The 27,994-nt window shown below is 49.3% G+C and overlaps 1 protein-coding gene across 1 annotated transcript; it reads right to left on the bottom strand.

Annotated features, from left to right (window-relative positions):
- On the bottom strand, nt 1-27,968 carry TRAP1 (TNF receptor associated protein 1). Its single transcript, XM_080617569.1, has 18 exons — nt 27,848-27,968; nt 23,157-23,324; nt 21,651-21,733; nt 21,140-21,280; nt 13,512-13,583; nt 12,676-12,836; nt 11,354-11,463; nt 11,083-11,156; nt 8,162-8,317; nt 7,666-7,786; nt 7,464-7,533; nt 6,127-6,274; nt 5,651-5,836; nt 4,948-5,086; nt 4,365-4,450; nt 1,580-1,725; nt 1,118-1,190; nt 1-838 (listed from the first exon to the last, which is right to left on the bottom strand). The coding sequence occupies exons 1-18, from the start codon at nt 27,927-27,929 to the stop codon at nt 737-739; spliced, it is 2,118 nt and encodes a 705-aa protein (XP_080473695.1). The 5' UTR covers nt 27,930-27,968; the 3' UTR covers nt 1-736.
- Between the last annotated feature and the right edge of the window lie 26 nt (nt 27,969-27,994).

Genomic DNA, 27,994 nt, shown 5'->3' with positions numbered 1-27,994 from the left:
TAGAGGCATCTGGAAAAGGAGTTTATTTGTCATAAATACAGATCAGCTGGACATGCAGTTTATCCACAGAACAGACAAAAACCCTGGAGACTCTCCAGAAAGCCACACGTTGGAAAGCTGTTTCCCAATTACTTCCCCTTCTCCACAGCAAGACCAGGATGAACTCAACCATCCAGCAGCTCAGTGATCTTTATACTGACATACTTCACCAACAGTCTCTGTGCCTGCTAATGGCAGCAATCCATCTCCATGGCTGCAAAGTCCTCCTGCCTGGTCAGAGGTGGGGGTTTCTTAACAAATTAATTAACTTTGTCAGTGCTTGTTCAGAGCACAGTGGTGCACAGGGATGCAGCGGATTGGGGGGGTTGCATTCACAGGCTTAACTGGGACTTTTGCTGCCAATATCTGTTTTGGTTAAAGGCCATTTCTAGAAACTACAGTATGAATTGAGACTCTTCAGGCTTGTGTCAGAAATGTGGGTATATTGTTTTAGCAGCAGCCTCTGGATTTTGTTCCCAAGACCATGGCTCTTTGCACAGGTTGATGACATATGCTCTAATATTGGCTCCTCCCTGTGCAGGGAGGGTTGGAAGTCCCCTCCATTCTCCCCAGCCCTCTGCCCCGTGAACCCGTCACTGCACAGGGCCTGCAAGCAGATGCTGCCAATAGTTGACAGAGTGACTGCACTTGAGGGAGGAGAGATCAGCACAGAGTTCATCCTTCAGTCTTCTGTGGCTCAGTTCTTCTCCAGGATTCTGGTGAGGAGTTCATTCAGCTTGTTCACCATTGGTCTGGGATCCTCATTCAGCCCTGCTGCTATCATGGCATTCTCATAAATCTGAAAAAGAGAAGGAAGCATTAAATAAGGAGCAAGAGCAAGCTGCATGAGAGCTGGGGAGGGAGGGAGTGTCGCTCTCCAGGATTGGCATGCCCAAACCAAGTACATCTTCTAGGCCATCGGATAGGAAAACACATGGACCACAAATACCAAGAATACCCAGAGTGGGGTACCATGGGAACATGTGATTCTGGCCCACTACAAGAGCTTCACCACACATGGTCTGCAAGCTGGCTCTGGGGAGAATGGTGCTGCTTCTGGAGAATGCCTGGCTCTCACCTGATCAAGCAACAGCTGGGCCAGATCAGGCTGACTGTCCTTCAGCTCATTAAGCTTCTTAATCAGAGCATGCCTGGAAGAGAGAGCGCAACACTGAAACTGGGTATTTTCGGACACAATGAGAAATCTACTTCCAGAATGAGCAGCTAAGACAAGATGGGACAAAAAAAGGTTCTACCTAAAGGCCAAAATAGCTCCAACGATTTCTTGCTCCTGCTCTTAAGGCTTCTTTCTTCTCTCCTACCCTGTCCTAAAATACTTATGGACCCCAGAGGGCTGGACATAGCCTGTGTGGGTGGCTCATGTCAACTGTGCCATGCAGGCTCACGTATTAAAGCCCTGTAGCACATGCTGCACTTAAGGAGAGCTCTGCTAACTGGGAGCCTTACATTGCCTCCTCTCTGCCTCCACCCCAGGAAGCCTGCTGTGTCCCATGCCTAGCACCAGTACTGTTCCCCTTACCTGGTGTTGATCTCCAGGGTGGGCTGCAGGAGCTGGGCACGTTCCTCTTGGGTCTTGGCCAGCTGCTGCATACGCAGAAAGTGGCGGGCAGCCCCCATCTCGAGCACAGTGATCATGGCAGGGTGGGTGTCCAGCCGTGTAGTTACCTGCGGCAGAACCAGCCATCGGTGCCGAGATGGAAAGTGCATGTGGGGGAGGTTCAAGGACTCAGAGTCTCCCTAGCATAGATCCACACCAAGCCTCCACATGATTCATCCCCACCCCACAGGAGCTGCTTAAACCAGCAGGAAAGCTGGAGGCCCAAATGGCCCCACTGGTCCACAGGCAGTAGCTCATAGCTGGACCCAAAGCACTTCTTACCAATAAGACTTTCCAGTCCTCAGGCAAGAAAGTCACAAACCTGTTCTGGTAACCTGAGCCTTAAGCAGTAAAATGGGCTTTGCTCATTACAGCATGTCGTGGTTTAAGCCCAGGCCGTAAATCAGAACCACGAAGTCCACTTCCCCCCCCCCCCCCCCTTTCTTCCCTCCGCTTCTGGAGGGACGGGGAGGAGAATCAAAAGGATGCAGCTCCCACGGGTTGAGATAAGAACAGTTTAATAACTAAGGTATAACACAAATCACTACTGCTACCACTAATAGTAATAATGATAAAGGAAATAACAAGCAAGAGAATACAACCGCTCACCGACCGGTACCTCACCCCCACCCTGCCATGATCCAGCCCTTCCGGGAACTCTCAGTTCTACATCCTGGGCATGACGTGCTGTGGTATGGAATACTTCTTTGGCTAGTTTGGGTCAGGTGTCCTGTCCCTGCTTCCTCCCGGCTTCTCCTCCTCCCTGGCAGAGCATGAGACTCACAAAGTCCTTGGTCAGGGTAAACATTCTGACCCACAACTGAAAACATCGGCTTTATCAGTATTATTCCCAGGTCGAAAGTCAAAACACAGCACTGCACCAGTAGAAAAAATGACTGCTACTGCTAAACCAGGACAGTATCCACCCCTTATTCCATACCATTCATGTCATGCTCAGATCCCACATTTTCAATATACCATCACTTGTAACAGTCTTTCAGAGCAGGAGAGGCCCATTGCAAAGTCCACCCCTCGATCATGAGTCCATCTCTATGTTGCATCTCTGCCCTCATGGCCTGAAGTGCCATGGGCCCATCAGGCTCAAAATAATTCACCCTCCCCTGCAGCAGTCTCTGCAACTTGTCGTTGGGGACTCCACACAGCTGCCTTCCATCTCCGACGCTTCCAAAGCACTGGAGGGGCCCAGTGGATTAGATACTCGCCCATGCTGTCCCACACACCATGACACTCATGGCTGTCCAGCCTTGGGGAAAATCTCTTGGTCCCCCTATTTTGTCGTCTAACCCCAGACAAGACCCAAACCCGACTCTGCTTAACTCTTGAGATCAGACGTAATGGTTGTGGACAAAACACACTCTGTATGCGTGCCAACATGGTGACCCCCATCACAATCAGCAAACAGGTCTCAACAATATTAAAAGGCCACTCAAAAATTTCAAAACTCTCAAACGATGCTGTAAACGGTCTGGGAGGGGCACTGGGAGGGTAAAAGAATGTCTCCTTCATAGGTTGACCACCCAGGAAGGAGAAAAAAGATGTATAGTTGCTAAGCATTTGTATTATATACCTCCCAAAGTATAAAGGTGGTGACCACACTGGGAACACAAGCCAGATCAGTTTCATGATCAATCCTTCTATTGTATTACAAGTCATTGCTACAAAATACAACGAGACAACAACCTTAGCCCAAGCCCCACACTTGAAAAACACCAACACAGCAAATACCGGCTCTAAGTAACCTACGGCATATTGAGACTGTGAGATCAAAAACAACAACTTTGAGAGCCAATAAATCAGCATTGTGACGAGTGACTATTAATCTAAAACACTGAATGCTTATCACAAATACGATTAGACACACTCCGGTCAGATCTGTCGTTATCTCAACCCTTCGGGCCCCACGTTGGGCGCCAAAAAGAACTGTCGTGGTTTAAGCCCAGGCCGTAAATCAGAACCACGAAGTCCACTTCCCCCCCCCCCCCCCTTTCTTCCCTCCGCTTCTGGAGGGACGGGGAGGAGAATCAAAAGGATGCAGCTCCCACGGGTTGAGATAAGAACAGTTTAATAACTAAGGTATAACACAAATCACTACTGCTACCACTAATAGTAATAATGATAAAGGAAATAACAAGCAAGAGAATACAACCGCTCACCGACCGGTACCTCACCCCCACCCTGCCATGATCCAGCCCTTCCGGGAACTCTCAGTTCTACATCCTGGGCATGACGTGCTGTGGTATGGAATACTTCTTTGGCTAGTTTGGGTCAGGTGTCCTGTCCCTGCTTCCTCCCGGCTTCTCCTCCTCCCTGGCAGAGCATGAGACTCACAAAGTCCTTGGTCAGGGTAAACATTCTGACCCACAACTGAAAACATCGGCTTTATCAGTATTATTCCCAGGTCGAAAGTCAAAACACAGCACTGCACCAGTAGAAAAAATGACTGCTACTGCTAAACCAGGACACAGCAAGATGTGGTCCTTCCACTGCCACACTGACCATCCAAATGACAAATGCCAGCACCTATATCATTTACATATATCACTATATATGATATACAGAGATGAAGCACATAAATTATTTCAGGAAAAATCTATGGCAGCAGATCCCCAATCAACCACCATCTTTTCCCTCTAGATGATTACCTCCATGGATCTCCTGTACTCAGTTACGCACACAGAATACCTACCTTAACACCAGTGACTCGAGAGCCTAAGGCATTTCTCATCCAGGCCATGAGATCCTCAGCCTCTTTCTCTGTCAGACGTTCTGCAGCTGGCAGGGGAAAGAGGGCACATCTCAACATGCGCCTATAGTGTGCCAATGGACAGTGAGCTTTATCCCCAAGCTCAGTCCATTTCATACTTCTATTTACTTTTCTGTTGTGGAAATGGGAAAGCAGCACCACTTGGCACCCATGTATATGCCCTCATCCCAGACCTTGCCATACTCAGAGCAGGCAGGCTCATGCCCTCCCAGTGCCTGCCTGTCTCTGCCAGGGCACCAGATGTGTGCGTGTTGTTAAACTTGAACCATGGAAACTCCACCTATAACACTCCATCTGTTTAAATTACCAAATTGCTTAAATTTTGTTCATATGGGATGAAATGGATTTGTAAGAACTTCAAGTTGCCTCAGAGCATGAGAATGGCAGGATGAAAGGAGTGCTCTTGCTTGCATGCTTAACAGCTGCACAAGGACTGGAGGAGGTGTACCCTCACTGGCTGGCACAGGGCAACAGGACTGTTTGCAGCAGGGGAGCATCACGATACCTGGGCTGCTCTCCTCAAACTTCTCTTCCTTATAGTGATCAACCACAATATCTGTCTCCACCGAAATCAGCTTCTTCTTGTCAAACTCCCGAAGGTGCAAGAGTGTCAGCTCATCAAATTGCTCATAGCAGAACAGGACCTGCGCCAAAAAAGGGACACCACCACATTTTGCTTGGGACAATAACACCATTTCCTCCTTCCTAAGGCAATTCCACACCAAACAGCAAGATCATCACAAGGAAACTAGCAGGTTCAACCCCATGATGATTATCACTCAGGGCTGAAAATGAAAGCAAAGCCTTGGAGGGCTTTGTTACCATGGGTGGCAGGTCTGCAGCTAAACGAGTCTTGCTGCCCCATGGTAAGTGAGAACCAGCACTGCCTCTGATCCTGAAAGGGCCACTTGCCTGCAGAGGACACTTGTAATACCACTACCAGCCCTGCACAGCAGCTCCAGGGCTCCTGCTCCGCGGTTCAGTGAAGGTTTAGACAGGTGCACTAACAGCCTGCACAGTGCGTGACAGCTCTTTCCTGGCCTCATGCTGCAGGATCCAGTCTGAGTGGGACAGGGAGCATGGGAAAAGACACTGCAGTAGCGGGGTCTGTCAGACGCCTCAGTGCCCTGCTCAGCCCTGAGGCCCAGGTGAGCCATGACCACAGATGCATCAACTCAGGGTGTTCCCCTGGCACACTGCTCACCCACCTCCATGTCCTTTTTCTTCATGGCCTCAAAGTACGGGGAGTGCTCAGCCAGGTGCCGGTTGGGCGCACAAAGGTAGTAGATGTTCCTGCTCCCTGCCTTCATGCGGGAGGCATAGTCAGTCAGGCTGGTGAGCTGGCCTGCGGGCAGGGACGATGATTCGTAACGTAGCAACTTTGCTATGTCCTCCTGGAAGAAATATGCTCCTGTGAGCTGGGGGCAGGCAATTATAGCTCTACCTGACCACTCCCAGGCCCAAGAATTCCCTTTGTAGCATGCAGGCCTGTTTGCAGCCATGTAAAAAGGCTCAGGGAACTCCAAGTCCCTTCTTTCCTGCTCCAGTATTAAAGAGGGAGAAAAGTGACATAGACAGGATGTAGGTCAAGCTGTCCTGGAAATGGGAATCCAGGCAGAGGACAGTAGTAGTGGAAAGCCAGTAATCTTTCCCATCAGATGCAGTGCTTCAGGACTCCTGATACCTTGACATCCTGCTCTGCTATTGTGACAATCCCCTCTCTCATGAATACTCCGTAGTCCTCAAAGAATTTGGCATATTTCTCAGGGTCCTTCTTGCTCTGGTCAATGAAGAACTTGATCAACCTCTTCTGCAAAACATCTCGGAGCTTCCTGCAGCAGAAATAATTCTTTCTAAAGATAGCTGCTAGACCAAGAGGTTTTAGGTGAACATCTCTCTCCCTGTGCAGTGTTTGAGAGATGCATTTGCAAACCTGATGACAAAGAAGAAACTGTGGGTCCACTGTCTCCTCTCCCTCATGGCTCTACATCTGTTCTTTGTATCTCAGTCAAGAGCAGCTCCTGGGCTGGAGAGATAGCTAGAGCTATGCTACAAAAGTACTGCTGAAGCTCAAATCTTCACTAACTCGTGACTCAGTGATGCTGCTGTACATAACCAACCACGCACAGGGCATCTGCCTCACTCCCACAGCTACCCTTACACATGGGAAACAGCTATAAAAGGATTATGCTTGGAGGAACGCTTTCTGAAGGCCTAAAAATCAACTGTGAAGTGACTGGGTTTATTTGCCAACTATAGAGAAAACAGAGGCATTTCTCTAGCCATAGAATACAAAGTTAGCCATCAAACTTCACAAGGTAACATCACCACTGTTAAGGAGCAAAAGCCTACTTGTGTATTTCCATCAAGTTCCAACAGTGGCAGATGTTTGAGGGGACCTGAAGGACAAAAAGTAAGGAAAAACTTTACTTCAGATCTAAGGAGTTTTTAGAGGACACTGGTCTGTGGGCAGTCAGCTTTGCTGGGCCTTGGCACCAAATGAAAACCCTGCTGGCTGGCACTCAGTTTTACACAAATGTGTGTGTGAGTGCGGCAAAGCTTTGAAAGAAGTCTGGAAACAAGAGGTACAAGGTGCTGTTTGAAGACCTATACATAAATAATGGTGACACTGAAGTACAGCCTAGCTCCCTAGTACTGACAGCTTTGGTTTTGTTTTCCAAACCACTTGGTGGTGCAGGCCAGACACTTTAAATAGCAAATCCACTGTTACTGCTGTAGACCAGAGATACTGAAAGGCAGCCTAGGACATTAAGGGCAAATGGTCCAAGCAGGTGGCAGCAGATTGTATGACATAGGACACTGCTCCCAAACCTCGAGATGTGACCAACACGGCTGAGAAACAACTCACTTCACAGACTACAGAAATTCTCAAGAATGGAAATGCTGCAGTTTACATGCTGGGCCTTTCCAAGTGCCTCTACCTATCCCACAATGTCCCCTCCTCAACCAGCAAGAAGCTGGAAGAGCCTCAGCAATCCACAAGGTCTACCTCTTACTGACCTGATCAGAGCACTCTCCTGCAGCAGCTCCCTGCTGAGATTCAGGGGTATATCCTCACTGTCCACAACACCTGGAACAAAGAGCAACCCATGAACAGTGAGATAAGCAGGAATGCCAGTAGGAGGAAGGCAAGGCAGCCCCTTGCTTCAACCCCCATGGAAGCTATGGTCCACAGCCCTTTATGCCTGGTCCCAGCACACACCTCTAAGAAAACGCAGCCATTTAGGCAGGATGTCTGCAGCTTTGGTTTGGATGAGAATTTTGCGGCTGTAGAGGGCAACGCTGGAGCCCAGTTCCCTGCTGATGTCAAACATGGATGGTTTCTGCAGCAACAAGAGACAAAAGGGTAACACCAACACTGCAGGGCGCCCAGTTGCACATTACCCTGCAGTATCTCTGTGGCTGCACCAGTTGAGCAGGTCATACTGTGGTCTTCCCTACCAGTGCTGAATCCAATGAGAGCCAAAATCTTGGCTGTCTTCCCTAGGGAGCTACCTGAGCCATCTCCCTGCTCCTGTCATGGCTCAGTATCCCCATAACCATCCTGTGGCACTCAGTCCGCTGCAGAGATGCCACACTGGATATTTCTCCCTGTCATTCTGCAGCTTTATCTGCCTCCTTTCCCTGAGGAGCTCTCCTATTCTCTTCAGAGGAACTGGGCAGATGTCCCCCTGTTCCCTGGACAGAACGGCACATACTTGCTCAGGCACGTAGAAGATGCTGCGGATGTTGAGGGGAGCATCAGTCTTGTAGTGCAGGACGTAGCGGGGCTTGTCATAAGCCTGCGCTATGAAGCGGTAGAACTCCTCATGCTGCCACTCGCCAATGTCCTTGGGGTCCAGCATCCAGAGTGCCTGTGGAGGAGCATGGACATGAATTCCCATCAGCTCTCAAGACCTGTGGCCTCACACTTCAAGGCTCTTTCAGAGTTATACTTTCCCTCCAGGATGCTGGAGCAAGAAAGTATGATCTTTCAAACAGACTCCTCTGCATAGCCCGAGTACAGTGAGATGTACTGTGATTCAGGCACATTATCACAGACTAACAAATTACTGCTTCTCAGCTGATCTCAGGTCAATTCCCATAGACGTGGCCCTGCAACATACATCAGGCAGCTTTGTTTAAGCCAAAACAAAAGGGATTTGGCTAACTCCCATTGCGTCACACTTGCTACTGGCTAAGAGCATCCTGGACAGCTACCACAGCTCAGCTGACTGGCAGCACTGGTCAAGCATCTCAAGGCATGACCAGCAAACAAAAGAAAAGTGAAAGTTTAAGTGGGTCTGTTTCAACCAGCCAGCTCCCTGATGGAGGTCACTATCACTATTGACATGGTTTAGTGGTGGACTTGGCAGTCCTGGGGTAATGGTTGGACTTGATGATCTTAAAGGCCTTTTCTAACCTAGCTGATTCTATGGTTCCATCGTCCCACCACAAGGTCAGCCAAGTGCTTGTGAAGCAGCTCCCAAATTGCCTGTTTTCCATGGGTTTGTTTTGAGCAGTTCAGGAGATGCTTTGTAAACCACTCAGCCATCCTTGCTGCAGGACCAGAGTGCTCAAGCAGTACCATTTCATGTGCCAACATGTGAGCTGAAGTCATAAGCTCCAGATCAGGTCCTTTCCAGTGGCCACCCTTTCCACTTGCTGCTCCTCTAAACCCTCCAAGGCTTTCTGAAGCATTCAGCCCACACTCACATCACATGAAAGTTTTCAGTACCTCAGCAGAAGACCAGCATCTAGCAAAGACATGGGAGGTTCTGCACATTTAACAGGCATTGGATATCAACTAAGAATCTTATGTCCCCAGCCAGGTGAAGCCCACTACAGTCACTGTCACTCACTGCCATTCACTGCCACTCAAGCCCTAATGACAGAGCGATTACTGAGGGCAATGCAAACATCCAGCCCACCCTCCACCTACCAGAATCCAAGAGATTCAGGCCCCAGGTAGCCCTACCATGCTGCCATGCTCCTTAAAGCTTCTTATACCTCAAAGCCTTGTTCCACGAGTGGCTTCGTAACATTTCCAGCTCACACAAGTGTCCTGGAGGGTTTGCAGGGTCACAGGTAGGATTATGGACTCAACTGGTACTAATGTGCTTTGCAGCAGCTGTAGTTAGATAAAGTGCTGCTTCCCCAGAGGCTTACTTGTAGCTACAGTTATTACAGTTACACCAGAAAAGCCTCTAACTCCACATAGTCCACTACATGGCATGCATTCAAGAGCTTATCTAGGAAAATCCACAGCAAGGAACTAACTACGGCTCTGTTTACAGTGAACTGATGGCAATGTATGGAAAAACAGAAGAACAAGATTTTGGATAAAGCAAAGACCTGAAATAGGAGCATAATGAGAATAAAGCTGTTGCTGTAGCCCAAGGGAAAAGAGACCTTCTGATAAGAAGATAAAAGTACATGACTCTATTAAGCACCCCTTGCTCTACTACTATTCTCTAGGGAGCCTGTTCTATTGATTGCAAGGTAGAAAGTGCAAACAGCTGTCTAAGTCTATTTCTAGTTTTGTAACTTGAGGGAAACAGGTAGAAAGTCTCTGGGACAGAAACACTGTTACACAGGAATCCAAATAAATATCAGTGACTGATAACAGCAATTACAGAACCTTAGATAAATGATAATGAATTTAAGTGCAGGCTTGAAAGCTTGTGCATTCAGTGCCACATTCCAGCAACCAAAAAACCCACACACATGCTCTCTGCCTGCTCTCTTAGGTAAGGAAGCTTTAAACAACCAGAAAAGGAGATGCCAGATGAAAATGATTCATAGTTTTTTGTTTTAAAGATAATTAATTTCACCCAACTCCTGCAACTGGGCCAAGAACTTACTGACTAAAATAGAGCTGGCTGCAATATAACTGCAAGTGGGCAGAAAATGCATCAAGCAGTGCTCAGCTAGGAGCTGTGAAGAAGATCAGGCTGTGACCTGAACCACCAAGAAAGCCAACCATTCACTGGCACTGGCTGTCCCATGCTGAAGGACAAAGAACTGAGGCAAGAGGTGTCATCACACCAGTGAGCAATCCCCACACCGCTAACATGTCACCTGGCTGGAATAGTTAGAATAAGTATTATAAAGCATTGAAATAATAATTCTGATTAAGGGAAGATCCAGAAGATAACTGTAAATAAGAACTGCTTTGCTAATCTACAGGAATTCTCTCCAACAAATGCAAATCAGCAGTTCCAGGCACGACTTCTGCTGGATTTTTTGTAAGAGCAAGTAGAGATAGGATAAGGGGGAATGGCTTTAAGCTGAGGGTGGTGAGGCACTGGCACAGGTGGCCCAGAGAAGCTGGGGCTGCCCCATCCCTGGCAGTGTTCAAGACCAGGTTGGATGGGGCTTGGAGCAACCTGGTCTAGTGGAAGGTATCCCTGCCTGTGGCAGGGGGTTGGAACTGGACGATCTTTAACATCTTTAACCATTCTATGATTGTAAGATTGTCTCCTTTTGTTCTAACTCCATCATCACTGCAGGGTCTGTGATGTCCTGGACAATCCTCCTGATCTCCAGGGACAGCAGCAGCTTTATGCTGTTTTCTGTCTCCTGTGGGGGATTACAGTGGTTCACCTCCACAAGTGACCTCAAGAGCCCTCCTGCTCACCTGCAGTGTGTTAATTCTTCTTCCGTTGAGGTACAGTGGGAAGCTGATGAAGTTGCTGTATTTTGTCACCACCTCTGGAACAGAAAGAAGACACAGAAGAGCTGCATATATGAAAACCACACAGTTAAGAATTTCCTCAGTAAGAGCAGATGAAAGGTATTGCAGGAGAGGAGAAATGCTGTAAATGCACCTCCCACTCATGGGGCACCAACAGACTTCACACAGCCCCTCAGCAGGTAACAGCGTAACAGCATTTGCCTCTTCCACTCACCCTTGACTCGGTCTTCATTTGCAAACTCCTTGCAGTCTTCTTTGAGATGAATAATAATCTTAGTCCCAGTTCTGACACCAGATGCTTCTGCAATCTCAAACATTCCTGAACTAGGATTAGAAACAGACCCTGTGTCATTTTGTGGCTCAGATACACCCATGATAGGACATAAAAATGTTTTATTAAATTAAGAGCACACAATACTTCAGTGCCAAGTGGAAAACACAAAGTTGGGAATGCCTGAATGTTCTCTGTGCCCCTGAGAAGCCCTCCCGAACATGTGGCTGTCTTTCCTACAGAGACTCCACACCCAGCACGCTCGGTGTTTCTCTGTAAAGACACCAGCAGCTCTACTGAAAATGAAACAAAGTTCAGGCTGTTTGAGCCTAGCCTTCAGCTCCTCTCCTACATTTCCTACAGTGACTGCAACACCTAGGCTCCTGCCTTCTCACCTGTCAGCTCTGACTTGTTTGTGGGCCATTGTTCATACCTCCAGTGGAGGATGCAGTGACTGGTTACAACAAAAAGCAGCTGTACTCTGTTGAAGACAGCCCCTTCTGGATGACCCCTCATACCCTACTGCTAAGTGAATGCCACACGGGGATCAAACACTGGTGGGCACACTGACCCAGGGCAGAGCCAGCAGCAGTGATGACAGACACGCAAGCCTTCAAGGTGTACAGCAGTACAGACTGCAGTGCACGGCAGCCTGAGACAGTCTGATGTCTCAGTTACAAGATGCTTTTTCAAGAATTTAAATAACAATAAATTCTTTATTCCTAGGAGATTTTAAGGGAATGAAAAGCTTGTAAACCCCAGAAGCTTTAATTTCAACATGGTCCAGCAGTCCACAGCTTTGCTGTCACTGATGTTTGCAACTTCAAGCAAAAAGCAAAGGATGAGCACACAGATCTGACCCATAGAAGACCTGTGCCTACAGAGCCACAGCATGGCACAAACCCTGCCTACCATGGGTGCCCTCGAGCAAAAACCCAGGGGATGACTAGGCCAAAGAGGTTAAATTTGTTTCTCCAGTTTGGGTCACTGCTGAGATGATTGCCTGCCAGCAGGGAAGGAACAGGAGAGGCAGGTACTCTCTTTGTCCACAGCATGCCTGCTCCAACAAAGCAAGTTTGTCCTTGTGGTTTTCACCCTGGCACATCTGGCCACACTTTGTTGTGATGTATAAGCTGTGCAGGATCTAAACCAGTAAGCGTGGTCATGAAAGACAACACAAGCCCCATTTTGATTCACACAGCTTTCAGTCTGTGCCTGGCCTGCGCTCAGCCCTGCCATGCTTCCATCCCATTCTGCAGCCTTACCCATCTGATGACCAGTGGTAGCCTGGGCTCCCTGGCTCTGCAGACTGTGAGAACACCTCCACTTTATCAGCCACCATGAAGGCTGAGTAGAAACCCACTCCAAACTGGCCAATGATTTTACTGCTGGCTTCAGCTTGGCTCTGCAAAGCATCTAGAAAAGCCTAGAAGAACAAAGACGACATAAATCACCAAAGGTACCACCAGGAGGCTGCAATCCACCCTCTGACTGGGCTCCTCTTGCCCTGATGCAGCCCTATGTCAGGTACCCAGCCCAGCAGCCCAGCCTCATCCCACACTTCCACATTCAGTATTCTGAGGGCAGTGCCCAAGGAAAAGGGTTTTCCCACAGAGGACTGCACCTCTGGAAAAGGGGAGCATTGCTTAGGGCACTGCCACTAGCAGTAAAGGAAAACAAGCAATGGCTCAGTCAACCAGAAGCATGAAACCTTAAAATAGTGACTCTAGCAATGAAAAACAAGATCAGGTACATCTATGGGGGCACAGCTGCTGCCCCCCGGACAGTGGGTGAATGCTGAGGCAACATGTGCCCCTCCATAATGATGGCCTAGGGAGGAAGGTGTTTGAGAGCGAGGGCAGCCAGGTGCAGCAGCATTACACACAGGGCCCATTAGTGCTGCTTGAGCACCACAGCACACACCATTAAGAGCTAGAAGACTCCAGAGGTAGGTTTCACCTTCCAAGAGGGGTGTAATTTCACAGCTGGGTCAGGGACCAAGGGACAAAATGGAATGAGAAATTACTGGGAGAACAAAAGTGGCTGTAATTGGAGATGACTTTTCTAAGGGGGAGAAAAGGGATGCCTCATCCCAAGTTACCTTTGAGCCTGATCGAGCAATGGTACCGAGGTTAGAAACCAGCTCCTCCTGGGTCATCCCAATCCCTGTGTCCTGAAAACAAATGGCAATTGTAGCAAAAATATCAGTAGAAAAGCATTGCTTTAGCAAACAGCACCCAAACAACTTCTGACTCCCACTCTCTCCCAGCCAGCTGAGCGGAAAAGGCAAGAGCAGGCTTCCAGCTGTGACTCTGCCTGTTCATGGTCAGGACAGTGGACTGAAAACGCGCACAGCTCCAAGGCAGCTTTTCAGAAAGCTCAGAGACTCAAGCTGTTTCTCAAGAGAAGACAAACCCATGCCAAGACAGGCACAGGACAGTGCTGGGAACAGATCTCAACTCAGTCACAGCCTCTCTGTGCCAGGTGTCGTGTATGTACAGAGAGAGTTTCCATTCCTGAACAGGCCCAAAAGGGAGGCTGTGAGAAGCAGATGGGGACCCGATGCTCTCATACCAGGAATCTGTGGCAAAGTGGCGAGTCCCTTAACTCTAAGGTAATGCAGACCCTTGTCTATAAGCACCACATTCACTGATCTCCATCAACTCTGTCTCCCCCTCACATTAAGCTCCACAAGACTTGACTATGAAGCTGTCAATGCCCAGGTCCCTGAGCACTGGGTATTGCAGTGCCCATGGGTACAGGCTAACACCAGCAACACCTCACAGTGCTCTGTCCAGGCTTTGAAGGCACACAGTTTGTTGTCATCACCGCTTTAATCCAGATTTCATTGCTGGTGCAAACAAACATCTCTCTGCTGCTAGCACATGCCCCTCAGGCAGCAGACCCTGCAGCAGCACATCCTCAAAAGGCTGCAGCAAGCCTCAGGCTGGGCTGCAGCTTCATCTGTTCATATTTGCATGATCCCAAGACAACACTGTTAACAGCAAACCGCAGCTAGAAATGACCACACAGGACCCCAACAAAAATCTTTCCCACTTTGCAGTCCAATGTATTTTCAGACTTTCTCAATACACATCTTGCACAGCAGCAAGGGGCAGGCTAACGCTCCCCAGGATGCCACTTCTGAAACTCCCCTCCCCAAATCCCAGCAGCTTCTCTACCTGACAGAAACACCGGAGAAGCTACTCTTACAGGTTCTCTGAGCCACTTCGTGAGGCGGCAGCGGAGTGAATATGAGGCAAGCGAAAGGTGATTCTCATTCACATGAGAAGTTCAGCTCTACTCCAGTACTGGTGAGCACAGCTACTGCAGCTGTCAGCAGCCTGCACATCCGGAATGGCCAACATGCTCCCAGTGGTGTTAATGCAGGGTGGGATTCAGTGTGCAGGAGTCAGCAAAATGAGCAAGGGCAGAGCTGGCTGCTGATAGATGGCTCGGAGGTGAGATGCCAGAGGGCATTCTAGCACAGCATGCCTCTACCACCCATGTGGGGCATTTGCTGAGCTTATTACTAGCAAAGTAAGTTAATGTCAGTATGTGTTTTCTAATACAGTGTTTAACTCCGCTGAAGGATCAAACTGCTCAACTTGTGAGGTGCCATGTGGGTAAGACATTTTTCTGCAGCCCCCCAAGTCACAGTGCAGCAACACCCTTCCCTTGATTAAATACCGTAAGGCCAGTCAGTTGACTTGGCTGAGAAGAGGGATGATGCCCAGTAAGATCTCAGCAGCAGGAGATGAAAAGCCAGGAAAAACAAACAGGCTATGGCAAAATCTCAGGAATCTGACATGGTCCCTTCCCCCAGGGAAGAAGAAGCCAGAAAGAAAAGTTTTCAGCATCTGGTTCAGGTTTTTGTTCATGCCAGACCCTGAAAAGAACTCTTAAATCCTCTGATCCACTCCTATTTATAGCACAGCATGTCATTCCAAATTCCAGTATGTTAAAAAAATATATATCCCTACCCATGAATTTATTTGGCTATTGAATTCCAAACGCCCTGCCAAACTTATTGCAAAATGTTTAATGGCAGTTCCTGCAGACTAGTTCGATGAGGGTGAATCGCAACAAAGAAAGAGCATGGCTCAAAGCACTCTGCTCCCCCAACAGCCCAAGCCGCTGCCGGGGAAGGCAGAAAGTCCTTTGAGGTGGCCAGTGGAGATCCTGGCCAGGCAGACATTTCCTACTGCAGGAAAACACCTGGGTGGATTGCGAGGGAAAAGCCATCAGGATTCAAACCACTCTGGCCGCGGACGCGCTTCCTGCGGCTTTTCTGCTGCGCTTCTCCGCTCCCCTCACCAGATGGTGCTGCGCCGGGGAACGGGGAATAAAGCGGCGGAGAGACGGGAGAGCTCGGCTTGCTGCAGAGCAGGCCCATGGGAGGCAAATGAACCTGCCACGAACAGCCCACCTCGGGCTGGGCCGACGGGAGAGCTGGCAGCTCCATGTAATCCAAGGAAGGAGCTGGCGGGACTTCCACTGCCAGTCTCATACCGCCCCCTGCTACGCACGCTGCTTCACGTCTTCATCAGGAACCACCGTGCCATCACACAACCCCCTGGAACACTTTCTCCTTCTGCCTTCAGTGTGTGTGGAAAGTTTCATGAGGCTGCAAACAGCCACAGGAGAGTCACTCGTACAAGCATGAAGCAAACTGTACACGGGGCTTCACAAATTACAAGGTGTGATGGGTATGTTCAAAGTGCAAAAATGCTTCTCCACAGCTTGGAAAAACCCCCCACTGTGTACCATGAAACAGAACTCGGGGTGCTGACACTTCATTAGCTGAAGGTTAATTACAGAAGCCCTTCTGTTACTGAGCAGAACAACAACCTACTCACCTGGTTGAATTTCCCTTCTGGGACTTCTTAGGGTGCAGAGTAAACAGCCTCCCCCTGAACCACCCCCTCTACTGCCCCGTCCCTCTGCATGCAGACACCACAGGCCACGGACCTTCACCCCATCTTCTGAAGAGCTCTACAGCCAAACTCATTGAACTACACTTCTACACTAAGTAATATTTACCCTGAAGAGAGCAGCTGAACATTGCTTTTAGCACCTTTGTGTGTGTAAATCCCTTGCAGATGCAGAGCCTGCTGTTGAACTGCACAGGACCTTTGTGCTTTCCCTGCACTTTGTTCTAACCTTTGTTTGCGGTGTGGGTGCTGGACATTGCAAACAGAGGCTGTTCTGTGTAACAACGGCGGGGGTGGAGGGAGAACTGTCCTGCATGCAGCACCTCAGGGCTCCCACAGTAAAATCCTCCGTGTTTGCTCTGCAGCCCTGAGGGCCTCCCTCTTCCTTGACGAAGTGGTAAATACACCTTCAGCCCAACCATCAGTCTCATCAAATCAGTCAGTCCACAGCTCTTGATTTCCTACCATACTTTTTGATAAAGCAGAAACCAACTGTGCACAATTACAGAACAACTCTAGTTTAAATCCACAGATTTCTTACTTTAGCTGGTAAACAATAACCTCAGTAATGTAACATCTTTGCTCATTACCCAAGTCCAGTTTAAAGTACTTCAGAGCTTCGTTACACCTAATAATCCATTAACTAGCCATTAACTGCTGCCTTTGCCAGGGCTGCATCTGAAAGAATGCTTGTAGTTAAATGTGTCTGAGCTACTGGGTCTTTCATTTTGCTTTCCTGCAACATGAATGCTTGAATCACATATTCCAGTGCAAAATCTCAGCGGGGCACCGACTGTATTATAAAATAAAGACATGCTGCTTTCGCCAACTGATGAAATGTCTGATTAGCAAGTGACCCCCTGTTATTTAAATACCTTGCTTAAAGAAACTTAAAATTCCCAAGACCAGGACAGTAGCCGCACTGAAGCAGTGCTCTGGTTTAGAACCAATACGGCATCTGCAGCAACACCCAACAGAAAAGCCACAATAAGACTGAATCATAGAATAGTTAGGGTTGGAAAGGACCTTAAGATCATCTAGTTCCAACCCCCCTGCCATGGGCAGCGACACCTCACACTAAACCATGCCACCCAAGGCCTCATCCAACCTGGCCTTGAACACCACCAAGGATGGAGTATTCACAACCTCTCTGGGCAACCCATTCCAGTGCCTCACCACCCTCACAGTAAAGAATTTCTCCCTTTCCTGAAGCATACAGACACAAAGTACTCTCAGCCTAGTACATGGAGGCTGTCCAAAGCAGAGAGCCTGAGGTTCTCTTTCCTTCCAATACCTTGTGTTAACATGATTTTCAACAATGCTGAGCACTGCTACAGGCTCAGCCTCCCCACACCCAGGTCTAAATACCCACTGTTCAGAAAAGTACTTCCTTCTATCCAGTTTGCATTTCCCATTTTAAAAGGTGACATGCTCTTATTCTGGCATGAAGAGGAAGAAAAGATTCTGCACTTCCTTTCCTAGGCTGCAGGTTATTTGATATGTTTGTATTTCTGGTTCCCTGGCTTATTTGTTAAAGATGATGCAACAACTGGAAGCTCTAATGCTCCTCTGCAATCAGTGGCACATTTCTATAAACCTAATTCCACCTAAGGCTTGTTGAAGTACAGGCAGCTTTACCCCTCCATCTCCATCTGCATTATTGTCCACCTCCTGCTCCCCAGCTTCCTCAAGCCCAAGTAGCAGGATACTGCAGTGCTGCACAAAGAGAAGGACGTAACCCTCCCCCTACTGCAGTCTGGTAGCTGAACACAACCCAGCATGGAGGAGGACTGGCTCCCTGCCTGCACCAAGCTTTGGTGGACATGTGGGTGCATCTGCATTGCACCGCTGAATTCCAGTTCCTCATCAGAGCCTCAGGATAGCCCCGTTGCAGCTTTGTTGCAGACTCTGTATAACTCCAGGAGAGATCTGCTCAGTGATGCAGGGAGCTGTTGCAGGGGGGAGTGGTGTTTGCAGTCATTTTAACTCCTCCCAAATACAGCAAACTCGTTATTTTGTGGCTTCACGGGCACCGATTTTGGATGACTTCAACAGCGAGAAGAAAGCCCAGCAAAGAGAACTGAGCAGCCCAAGCTCTGGCAGCAATGATGCCGCTTACCCGTGTCAAAACAGCAGCCACACTCTTGCACCCAGCAACAGCAGCAGCTATGAGCTTTGTGAACAATTTCCTCCAAACTACTAGCACTGTCCTAGCCCTAAATGGAGCATTAACAACGAGCAGGGCTCCAGTGCCTGAGCTCAAAACCACACAGCAGTATGGCAGAGCTGTGCAGAGTAACACCGACACCACCACAGCCAAGCGCCTGTCACCAGCGAGCCAGGGGAGCCTTGTGCAGGTGTTGAAGGAGAGATCTGTGGTCACAGGTTTTGGGTCTCTAAAGGGTTCTCTGTTCCCACCTCAAAGGGTCAAAAAAACATGTCTGGAAAGCCTCAGCCTGCAGAACTGCAGAGCTCTGCAGATCTGTCCTCACTGCAAACGCACCCCTAACATTTTCAAATGGATTTTCTGAAGAGATCTGACCTCGCAGGCTGTGGCTGCTACCAGATGGAGCTGTCCTAGAAACAGAATGAGGCAGTTTCCAAAGGGGTGGAGGACACAGTGGAATTTGTTAAAACAACGGGACTTTGGTGAAGGAACTGATGTGGTGTAATCCAGTAAACTAGACAGTGAACATTCCCCCTTAGCAGATAGAACACTTGGCAATGCTTAGGAAGAACATCCCTGAATGAGGACATTGTTTTAAGATTCTGAGTCTTGCTATGCTTGGGACTGAAATTCAGTCCTGGCAGAGAGGTAAGCAGAACTGCAGTCACTTAAGAGAGACGAACATAGTCCTTTACTAGAGCTAAATAATCCCTGCCATGAACACGCCTGTAATGGAGGCCATCACACATAACAGATCTGCCTTTTCTCAACTGGTGAGACACAAAGAAATGCTACAGGGCTTGGAAGGAGAAAGAAGAGATGCAGAAGATCCAGAGGCCAAGAGCAGCATGAAGGTCTGAGGAGAAGGACCTAACGGTGAGAGCGAGACCACAGGGCCTTTTTAGAAAGAAAACAAATGGGGTGACCATTCCTACAGATCACATGTGAGGGAGCTGCTGCCCCTGTTTTGGTGGGTCCTACTGGGTACAGAAAGCAAAACAGCATTCCTGTAAGGTAGGGAAATGTTCTGAATGAGGTTTGTTCAAAGTAATCATCATCTGCAGTATGTTTCTCCAAGAGGTTATAAATAAACCCTTCACTGGAGGTAAGGAGCTTTAGGCACTGAGAAGCAAACCTATTAAAAGAGATTGAAGTAGCACCGTTCTCTCTCCCTTCTCACGGCAGAATTGCTGCAGCTAAAAGCTTCCTAGTTAAGACTCATTTAATCGCATTAAAGATGCACAGGCAGCCAGGTAGGGGGTTATAAAAAGAGCAATCCCTAACATGTCTAATTGGGTCTGATGTCAAATGCACCCTATCTGCAAGGCGAGCAAACAGGTCTCCCTAACCAAATTGCCAAAGAAGGGGGCAGCTTCCACAGTCACAGGGCACGACTTGTAAGAATGTCTGGATGGAGTCAGAGGCCAATATGGTCTCAAAAGGGAAGGACAAGTGCAAGGCAGGACTGCCACCCTGCCTGGGGCTAAGCGAGAGCTTGGTTAAAGAACTGGTGTTACACAGCAGTTAAGAAAATGCAATAGTCAGGTGTGATAGGAATAGCAAAGGCTCTGCATTACGGTTTGAGAATCTCTGGGTTGATGGCTGTGTTGCCCACTGACGATCACCAACTTCCCCATGGCAACCACAGCTGCTTGTTCTGCAGAGAAACATTAGTATAAAACAACTACGCAGCCTCTAACAGCCGTGCTTTTGTCCCACGTGAAAAATACCACTGTGTGCTTTGCCTGTGCCACGGCTCTCCTGGACCTGCTGTGGTCAGCCTTCACTCATACACTGCTCTCTGCCTCGTTCTCCACTTTCCACAGCACGTCTCTCATGGGTGATACTGGTTCACAAGGAAAGTTACCAGTTTGCCTTCTTTGCGTTAAGAACTTTGCCAAGAAAACACCAAAACTGAACTTCAGCCTTCTACCCTGGACAACAGCCACAAAGAAGAGCAATCAAAGTACAGAGAGAAGGACCAGCTCCACTTTCACTCACCACACTGAGGCCCCCAGGTGAGCATGCTGACATTGCTTGTCCCCACCCTGCTAAGCATTTTGTCACCAGAGGGAATAATCAAAACCAGGGCTGCAGAAAGGAGGACAGATAAGTGCCATGGTACTGCCACAACGTATATAGCCCCATCTGTACATTAGAGCAGAACCTTAGCACCTGCTGGACTTGGCCTGTCCTGGAGCAGGAGATAAAACATCAGCAATGGGAGGTATCACCTCAGACTTAAGGAGGTGAAGGAAATCCTCCCCAAAGGTCAGGATGAAACCAGACCCCCAACTTTTCCACCACTGAGAAATGAACACACAACTTGGGAAGTGCACAGATAAGGTACTGGGAAAAAGGGTACTGGTAGTTCCTCGTAGGGAAGGAAGGAGCAGCAAATTTTCCTGTGGGGACGAATGGGGAGCAGACAGATCAGCGGTTTCTCATCAAATTCTGAGGTTACAGCCTCACAAACCAGAGTCCAGCTGAGGACAGAACACTTCTTCAGACAGGCTTGGGAACCCACAGGACTGTGCTGCCACTCAGCTTCCACTGATCTGTCACAGCAGAGAGGCTAGTGATGAGAGCCCCAGGGAGTAACACTCTCCCACTACCAAAGGGAGGTACCTGGATAGTGATGGTTCCCTTTCCATTGTCTGTCTGCAGATGGATCTCCATCTCTGGCAAGGCCTTCCCTTCTGCCATCAGCCGATGACGCAGTTTCTCCAGTGCATCGCTGCCATTGGAGATTAGCTCCCGGATAAATACCTGGGGATGAGACACATCCTGACCCTGATGCCTGGCCTTGTCCACTGCATGGGACTGCAGAGACCTGGGAAATCATTGCCTACTCACAAACTAGCAAAAGAACTGCATTTCCCATTATCTGCCAGGAGAACAGTTTGTCTGAACTCAATATCAAAGTGCAGAGGCTCTGAGCTCACAGAGTCACGGGCCACACCTACAAATTGCTTTGAAAATACATTTTCAAGGTGTCTTACGAAAATGTCATTCAACAGCCAAGACTCACTGGGAAACTGAGCAGGTATTGTCCCAGCTCCACTGTTTTGGAGGTACCCCTTGACAGAGACAGGGCTTTCCCAACGGAAAATCTACCAGCAACTAGTGGGTGCCTCACCTCCTTTTCTGAGTACAAGGAACGGGCAACAATGTCCAGCAGTTTCTTTGTTTCAGCCTGAAATTCATGTTTAGAGGTTGCACCTAGAAAAAAATCACAAAGACACCTTTAAGGCATTTTGCCAGGGTCCTCTTGGGCAGGAAGGCAAAACTGCAGTCTTACCACTTACTTCAGCTTCCCAGGAATGAAAGCCTGAAGCAGGATGGGACATAGGTAGCTGCAGCCTCCAAGAAGATGACAACAAAGATGACAACATGCTGCCTATGAGGCAGTATGCTTTACCAAGCTGACAATTTGCCTCTGAACCTCAGCTCCTGGCACACAAACCTCCAGGCAGCCAAAGCCTGTGGTACTGGCACATTGGTTACCCTGTCTGGGCTGCAAAGCAATCAGTGAATGAGAAGTGAAAGGTGATTCCACTTGTTCCTAATGTGTGGCTCTCCCAGTCACCCTCTCCCATGGTTTTTAGCCTGCCTTCCATACTTTTCCTTGACTCAGTTTTCAAGGGAACCATCTGTAAAAGCTCTGCTCCAAGAGCTTCTACAGCCAGGTAGCATTTCTCATGCCCAAACAATACTCAGAGCCTTAAGGAGAAACAGGCAGATTCTCAAATGTCTCTCTGGATCAGACAAGGGTGTGCATACGTACAGCCATGTCTGCAGGTGGGTAGCTGTGCCCAGAAAGAGAATTTTCTTTGGGAAGAAGAACCATTACAAAACATCTCAGCTGAAAGACCACCTCTGGTCTTTTAAAAATGGCATTTTCTCCTGCCAGAGGCATTAGAGAATCCTGAAGCAACACGGGAAAAGCCATGGATTCCACATCACCACTGCCATGCCTTGCTGGCAAGAATCTATATTCCCCAGTGACAGGGGCGAAGCTGGGGTGTGAACAGCAGCAGGAGCAGTGCATCAGCCCCACTGCAGGCCACCCAGCCTGGCAGTCTCAAAAGTACCTGCCAGAAAAACCATGGGAGCACAGAGTTAAGATGCTATTTCTGTACTTGAGTAACTCAAATGGCTTCGCTTTAAAGCACCTCTCCCTGGAGACGTGCAAAACAATTAATTCTAACTAAAAGGTTGACACTAGGATTCTCATTAGATCTCTATGATCCACAGCAATGACTTGGGCAGGCACAGCTTGCTTCTGGGACAAGAAGTCTCTTTTTAGGCAAATTCTAATGCCTGTGGAGCCTCTACGCATATGTGTGGCCATCAATTGCCTGGCTAAACCCAGAGATGCAACTTCTTCCGGCAGTCTCAGTGGCCTTATTTCTCAGTGAAGGCCATTCTGATTCACACATTCCAATTTTGGGGAGGTGATGGTGCAATACAGATTCAGACTGCAGCTAGGATGCAGCGATCAATACCTGCACCTCTGCCTGAGGTGGAAACACTACCGCAGAGAGCTAACCCTCACAGTCAGGACACAGAGGCACCCAGACCTTGTCCCTGGTCTGCCTGCATCCCAGGAGTGCTCCCGCAAGACAGCTGTGTTTGTGCCCACCTTTCACGTTCTCCGTGTTGCTGATGATGTTGTGCAGGGGCTCTTCTTCCTTCTCCTCTGCTGTCTGTGTGCTGTACGTCCGGACAGCAGAAATGCTGGTGGCAGGAATGTTGGACCAGAGGCTCCCATGATGGATTATTTGTCGTTGGAGACATGCTGCTCCCTTTGCTAGAAGACACAATTGAAGATGTGTCAGTACACACCACAAATACCAGCAGCAAACAGGAACGCTCTTTAAAGGTCCCACTTAACCAATCCCATGGGGAGTTGCAGTGCAGATCAAGACTGAAGCTCCCTCCCAATGGACCAGGCACCATTTTCCTCCGGCATTGTGTCTGCTGCATAAGAAAGGCAAAGTGCTACTTTAGATTGTCTCTTCTGAATTAAAATTCTAGCCAGAAGATGACCATGAACAGCTCTCACAATAAATTAACCAGTGAGGAAGAGGCAGGTCGCAGCTTTCATTGCTGTTACCTGGCCAAGCTGAAGACAACAGGGAACACCTCCAACTCCCACATCACTGCCCGTGGAAACAAAACCTCAGTGCAAGGCAGCCTGCACCTCCAGGAGATGCCTCCTCTGTTGAGAGATTAAACAAAGCCAAACCTGGCCACTGAAAGACTGGTTGCAGCACTACAGAGCTCTGTTCAAAGCCAAGTTCTTGGTGTGGTTTCTGCATTGTAGTGAGAATGGCCTGTGCCAGACAGAGAGCTTGGAGGGTGTGGATCTGAACATGCAGCTGCACTGAGGTGGGAAGCAATCTGCCTTCCCCAACCCTACGACGAACATAAAGCAACCAGGATGGTCTTGTCTGAGCAGGGAGAACCTGGATAAGCAGCAAGTGTCTGGAAGGAGTGACAAGTCCACGCTTTTCTTACACCTCACTCTGTGCTTGCAAGCTGTTCCATAAAGCAAGGAAAGGAGGCAAACCCTACACAGCAGGCCTGCAAGTATGTTTTCAAGATGTCCTTTCTTTAGATGAATGGGTGCAAACTCACCCAAAGACTGAACTGAGAACCATTAGTATGGCCAGAGTCCCCCAGCACACTGTGATCTCCCTGGAAACAGCTTCTGTGTCTGTCCCCAGCCCCTCAGTCCAGCTGACATACCAGGAGAGCTCAGCTCCCTCCTGAGCCTTCTTCCACCTTGTCACAGCTCTGCAGTGAACTCTGCATCCCAGCCCTTTCACCAACACCGCTCTCCATCCTCTGGCTCATCCTGGGAGGTCTCAGGCTCCCTTCACAAGTGCTCCGCAAACCTCCTGCCCACCTCAGCAGGTTCTACAGCCAGTACAGTCATCGAGAACAGGTCTTGCTGCTCCAGATCATCAGGCTGGGCTCTTCCTCCAGCTCAGATGAACACAAACCCCTGAGCTTTAACAGTACTTTTGGCTCCTACACCTCATCCCAAAGAGCTGAGTGAGAAGGTTGTCAGTCCTCTTTCTTCCTCCTCCTCACAGAAAGCTTTGATTCAAGATCCACTTTTCCAGCCAGAAGCTTGAATTACTCCCCAGTCATTCTGCCCTTAAAGAAAAGAGCCCACAAATAGTTCCTAATGCATCTGAACACCTCCTACACACATAACTGTTCGCTCCCTGCGTCACAAATAGTTCTGCCGCATTATCACAGGACAAGTTCTTTATCTTTCATTCGACTGCCTTTGTTGGGCTCATCTGAGAAAGCAACAAGGAAAACAGCCTGGGAGACTGGAGTGGAGAGCAGCAGAGAGCTCACCGTGTGGCTCTCCAGCCCATCCAGCACTAGAGAGGGCTGAGTCAGCCTGAGTCAACCCAGGGATCACTCATTTATTTACGTATTTACACAGGGTTTACCTATTTATGCTCATTTTATGCTCAGTGTAGGTTACTCTGAAAATTCTGCACATGTATGTATGCACACACACATTTTCCATCCGGCAGAAACAGAAGAGGGAATTTTGCTCCCTCCCTGACTCCAGGATCCAAGAGAAACAGGCCAGGAGCAGCTCTGTGCTAACCTTAACTACCATCAGATCTCCAGGCAAAGAGGCTCTGGAGCCAACACACAGGTCACCCCTGTAGCCCATAACCACCGCCTAACTCTAGAAACCACAGCTATTTATAATTTTTGATATATTCATGGGGTTTTGTCCCCCGACCTCTAAAGCACAGTAATAAAGCACCACCCATCAATTCAGAAGTTACTTGTGGATTTGTGTGATGTTTGGTCTTGTCATCCATAACTAACATCCCATCCTGTGCCAGATAGAGACAAGTCTCATTAAACGCAAGCTGTAGCATCTTCAGACTGTTTGCCTCCTGCAGAGCCCTTGCCTGGCCAGCAGGGAAAGGCTCCAGGCAGTTTTGGATATAAACCCACAATTATCAGCACACAGAAGTTGCATCTGCTGAGTTAAGAGGGAAAGTGACACCTAGAACGAGCCCAAGAAACAAATTCTAAAGAAGGAATGGCTCTGGCTCCGGGTGAGTGCTGTGATGTGCTGGGGCAAATCAGGTCTTTTTGTATCGAGTTAATTGACTGCTAAGCTTTATCACATACCTTCCTGTTTGCATCACTGCCCCACCTGCACCACAGAAGATGGCAGATACCCACATTACTCTCCAGCTTCCAGTTCTCGGTGGATCCCAAGTGATCCTGTGTGTATGACCACAGGGCAGTTCCCCCTTGCACGTGGAGAATATGCAATAGAAAAGGGAAGGACCGGTGGGCTCAGGGGCTCCTTTCAATGCCAGATGCCTCAGTGATTCCTGATCCCCTCAGGAAACACAGTGCTTCTGGGAAAAAGGCTGCTGTGAGCCAAGCCAAACGCCAATTAGAAATTTAGGGTGGGGAATTGAGCACAAAGAATAACCAGCTCAAGACAAAAAGGAGAATTTGGGTCAGCAGAAATTACCATAACATGGTTGCTGTGCAGTCACAAGCCTGAGGATGCTCTTGTGAAGAAGAGCACGAGGAATGAGATGCTTCCAGCCCAGATCTCATCAGAAGAGGCTTCTCAGCTGGGCATCAGATTCTGTGTGAATCTGGAGATAAGAGTCCCTGACTGATGCACTCAACCCAAAACACCTCCCAAAAACTGCACCAGTTTCAGCCTTCAGCAAGTGAGAGCCAAGAGAAAATGATGTGAAAAAACTCTGAACTGAGAAAATGATGTGAAAAGATGAAAACAACTTTGTGTGGCCGGAGGGAAGGACCAGCTGCCGCTGCAGCCAGGAATCTCCACCTGCATCCAGGTGGAAGGACACCACCTCCTGTGCCTTCCTCTTTATTTCCACCCCACAAAGCTTCTGCTCACTATTTTTTTCTGTGAAGGACCCGAATGGGAGGTTAAAGAATAAACCTCTGGCTGTGCTGGAGTCTGTCTATCCCATCAGAGGAGCGTGGCTTCTCTCTTGGACACAGGCACTAATAAACCACTGGGGATTTCTGTGGTGGAAGAACTGAATTGTGAAAACACCGAAGCAGCACTCAGTGGCACAATAAATCTAACAGTCTGACCCTGACAGCGACCCTCTTTGTGACATGGTTTCCTCTGTCACATTTTTCTCTTCGTAACCCACATGGAAACCACAGACCACACTGACAACCTACAAACCTGTCCATCAGGAGCCAGGCAACAGATAAGCCTAGCAGATACTGAGCAGAAGACACACGGGAACTGTCAACACACCCCGGCTGATGATAGCTCACAAGTGCACTTCCAGACTGGCACACTGTGCCCTAGATGGGACAGGGCACTCCATCATCAGGACCTCAGAGTTCCCACCTTCTCAGCCCTCAGTCCTGCCAGCTGTCTCAAGTAGAATCCTGAGCACACCCCTGGGGAACACAAACCCTCAGGCTCATGTGTATGGTTCTCTGGAACTGGAACAGCCAGAGAACAGCAACCTTGCTGCCTTCTCTGCTGCCTTCCAGGCTGCACACACTATACACCCTACACGAGCCAGGACATGAACCTGGACATGCTATACATGCTGTAGTGAGCCAAGAGATGAACCATGTCCATGAACCATGTCCAATGCTACATGACCTGGATGCTCCACATCCTATACAGGCCAGGATGTGAACCCACACATGCTACAGACCCCATATGAGCCAACAAATGAATCTGGTCGTGCTGCATGAGCTGAACGCACTATATGCCCCATAGGCCAGCAACTGTACATAGCATATCATGTGTCTAGGAGATGAACTCGGACACACTGTACACCGTGTATGAGCCAGGACATGAACCTGGACGTGCCGTACGGCCTGGACATTCTCCACACACTGTATGAAGCAACATGGGAACCTGGAGATGTTCTTCACCCTATGTAAGTCAGGACACGAACCTGGACAGGTTGCATACCCTATGGGAACCAGTAGGTGACTCCGAGCACGCCGTGTGCCATACGCGAGCCCGTGCGAAGCCTCCCCCCACCGCGAGGGCTGGGCGTTCACGGTTGCCGGTGGCCGAAAGCACGAGAGGCCTGTGGAGCGGCTGCCCGGGATCCCCCGGGACGGAGGCGGCGCTGCTTGTGCACACACGGGCCCGAGGCCGCTCCCGCAAGACACGACCGGCGCATACAGCAGCGAGGGCAGCCCCGGGGAGGCGAAAGGTCCCTCACGCCGCCCGCCCCCCCCCGCACAACCTGCCCGCCCGCCGGGGCTCGGTGGCGGCCGGTGGCGCGCGGCGGGGCGGTCCCTGCTCACCTGCGGCCGCCCGCGGCCCGGCCCCGGCCCTCAACAGCCCCGCCAGGCACCGCCCCCGCCGCGCCGCCGCCGCCGCTGCCATGCCGCGCGCCCCCGCCTCACGCCGCTCTGCTGCCGGCGCCCGGCGATGGCGTCACGGGAGCGCGC

The sequence above is a fragment of the Psittacula echo genome (assembly GCF_963264785.1).
Source record: "Psittacula echo genome assembly, chromosome: 5".
Lineage (NCBI taxonomy): Eukaryota > Metazoa > Chordata > Aves > Psittaciformes > Psittacidae > Psittacula > Psittacula echo.
The sequence above is the reverse complement of the archived record's forward strand: the minus strand, read 5'-3'. Positions and strand labels throughout refer to the sequence as shown.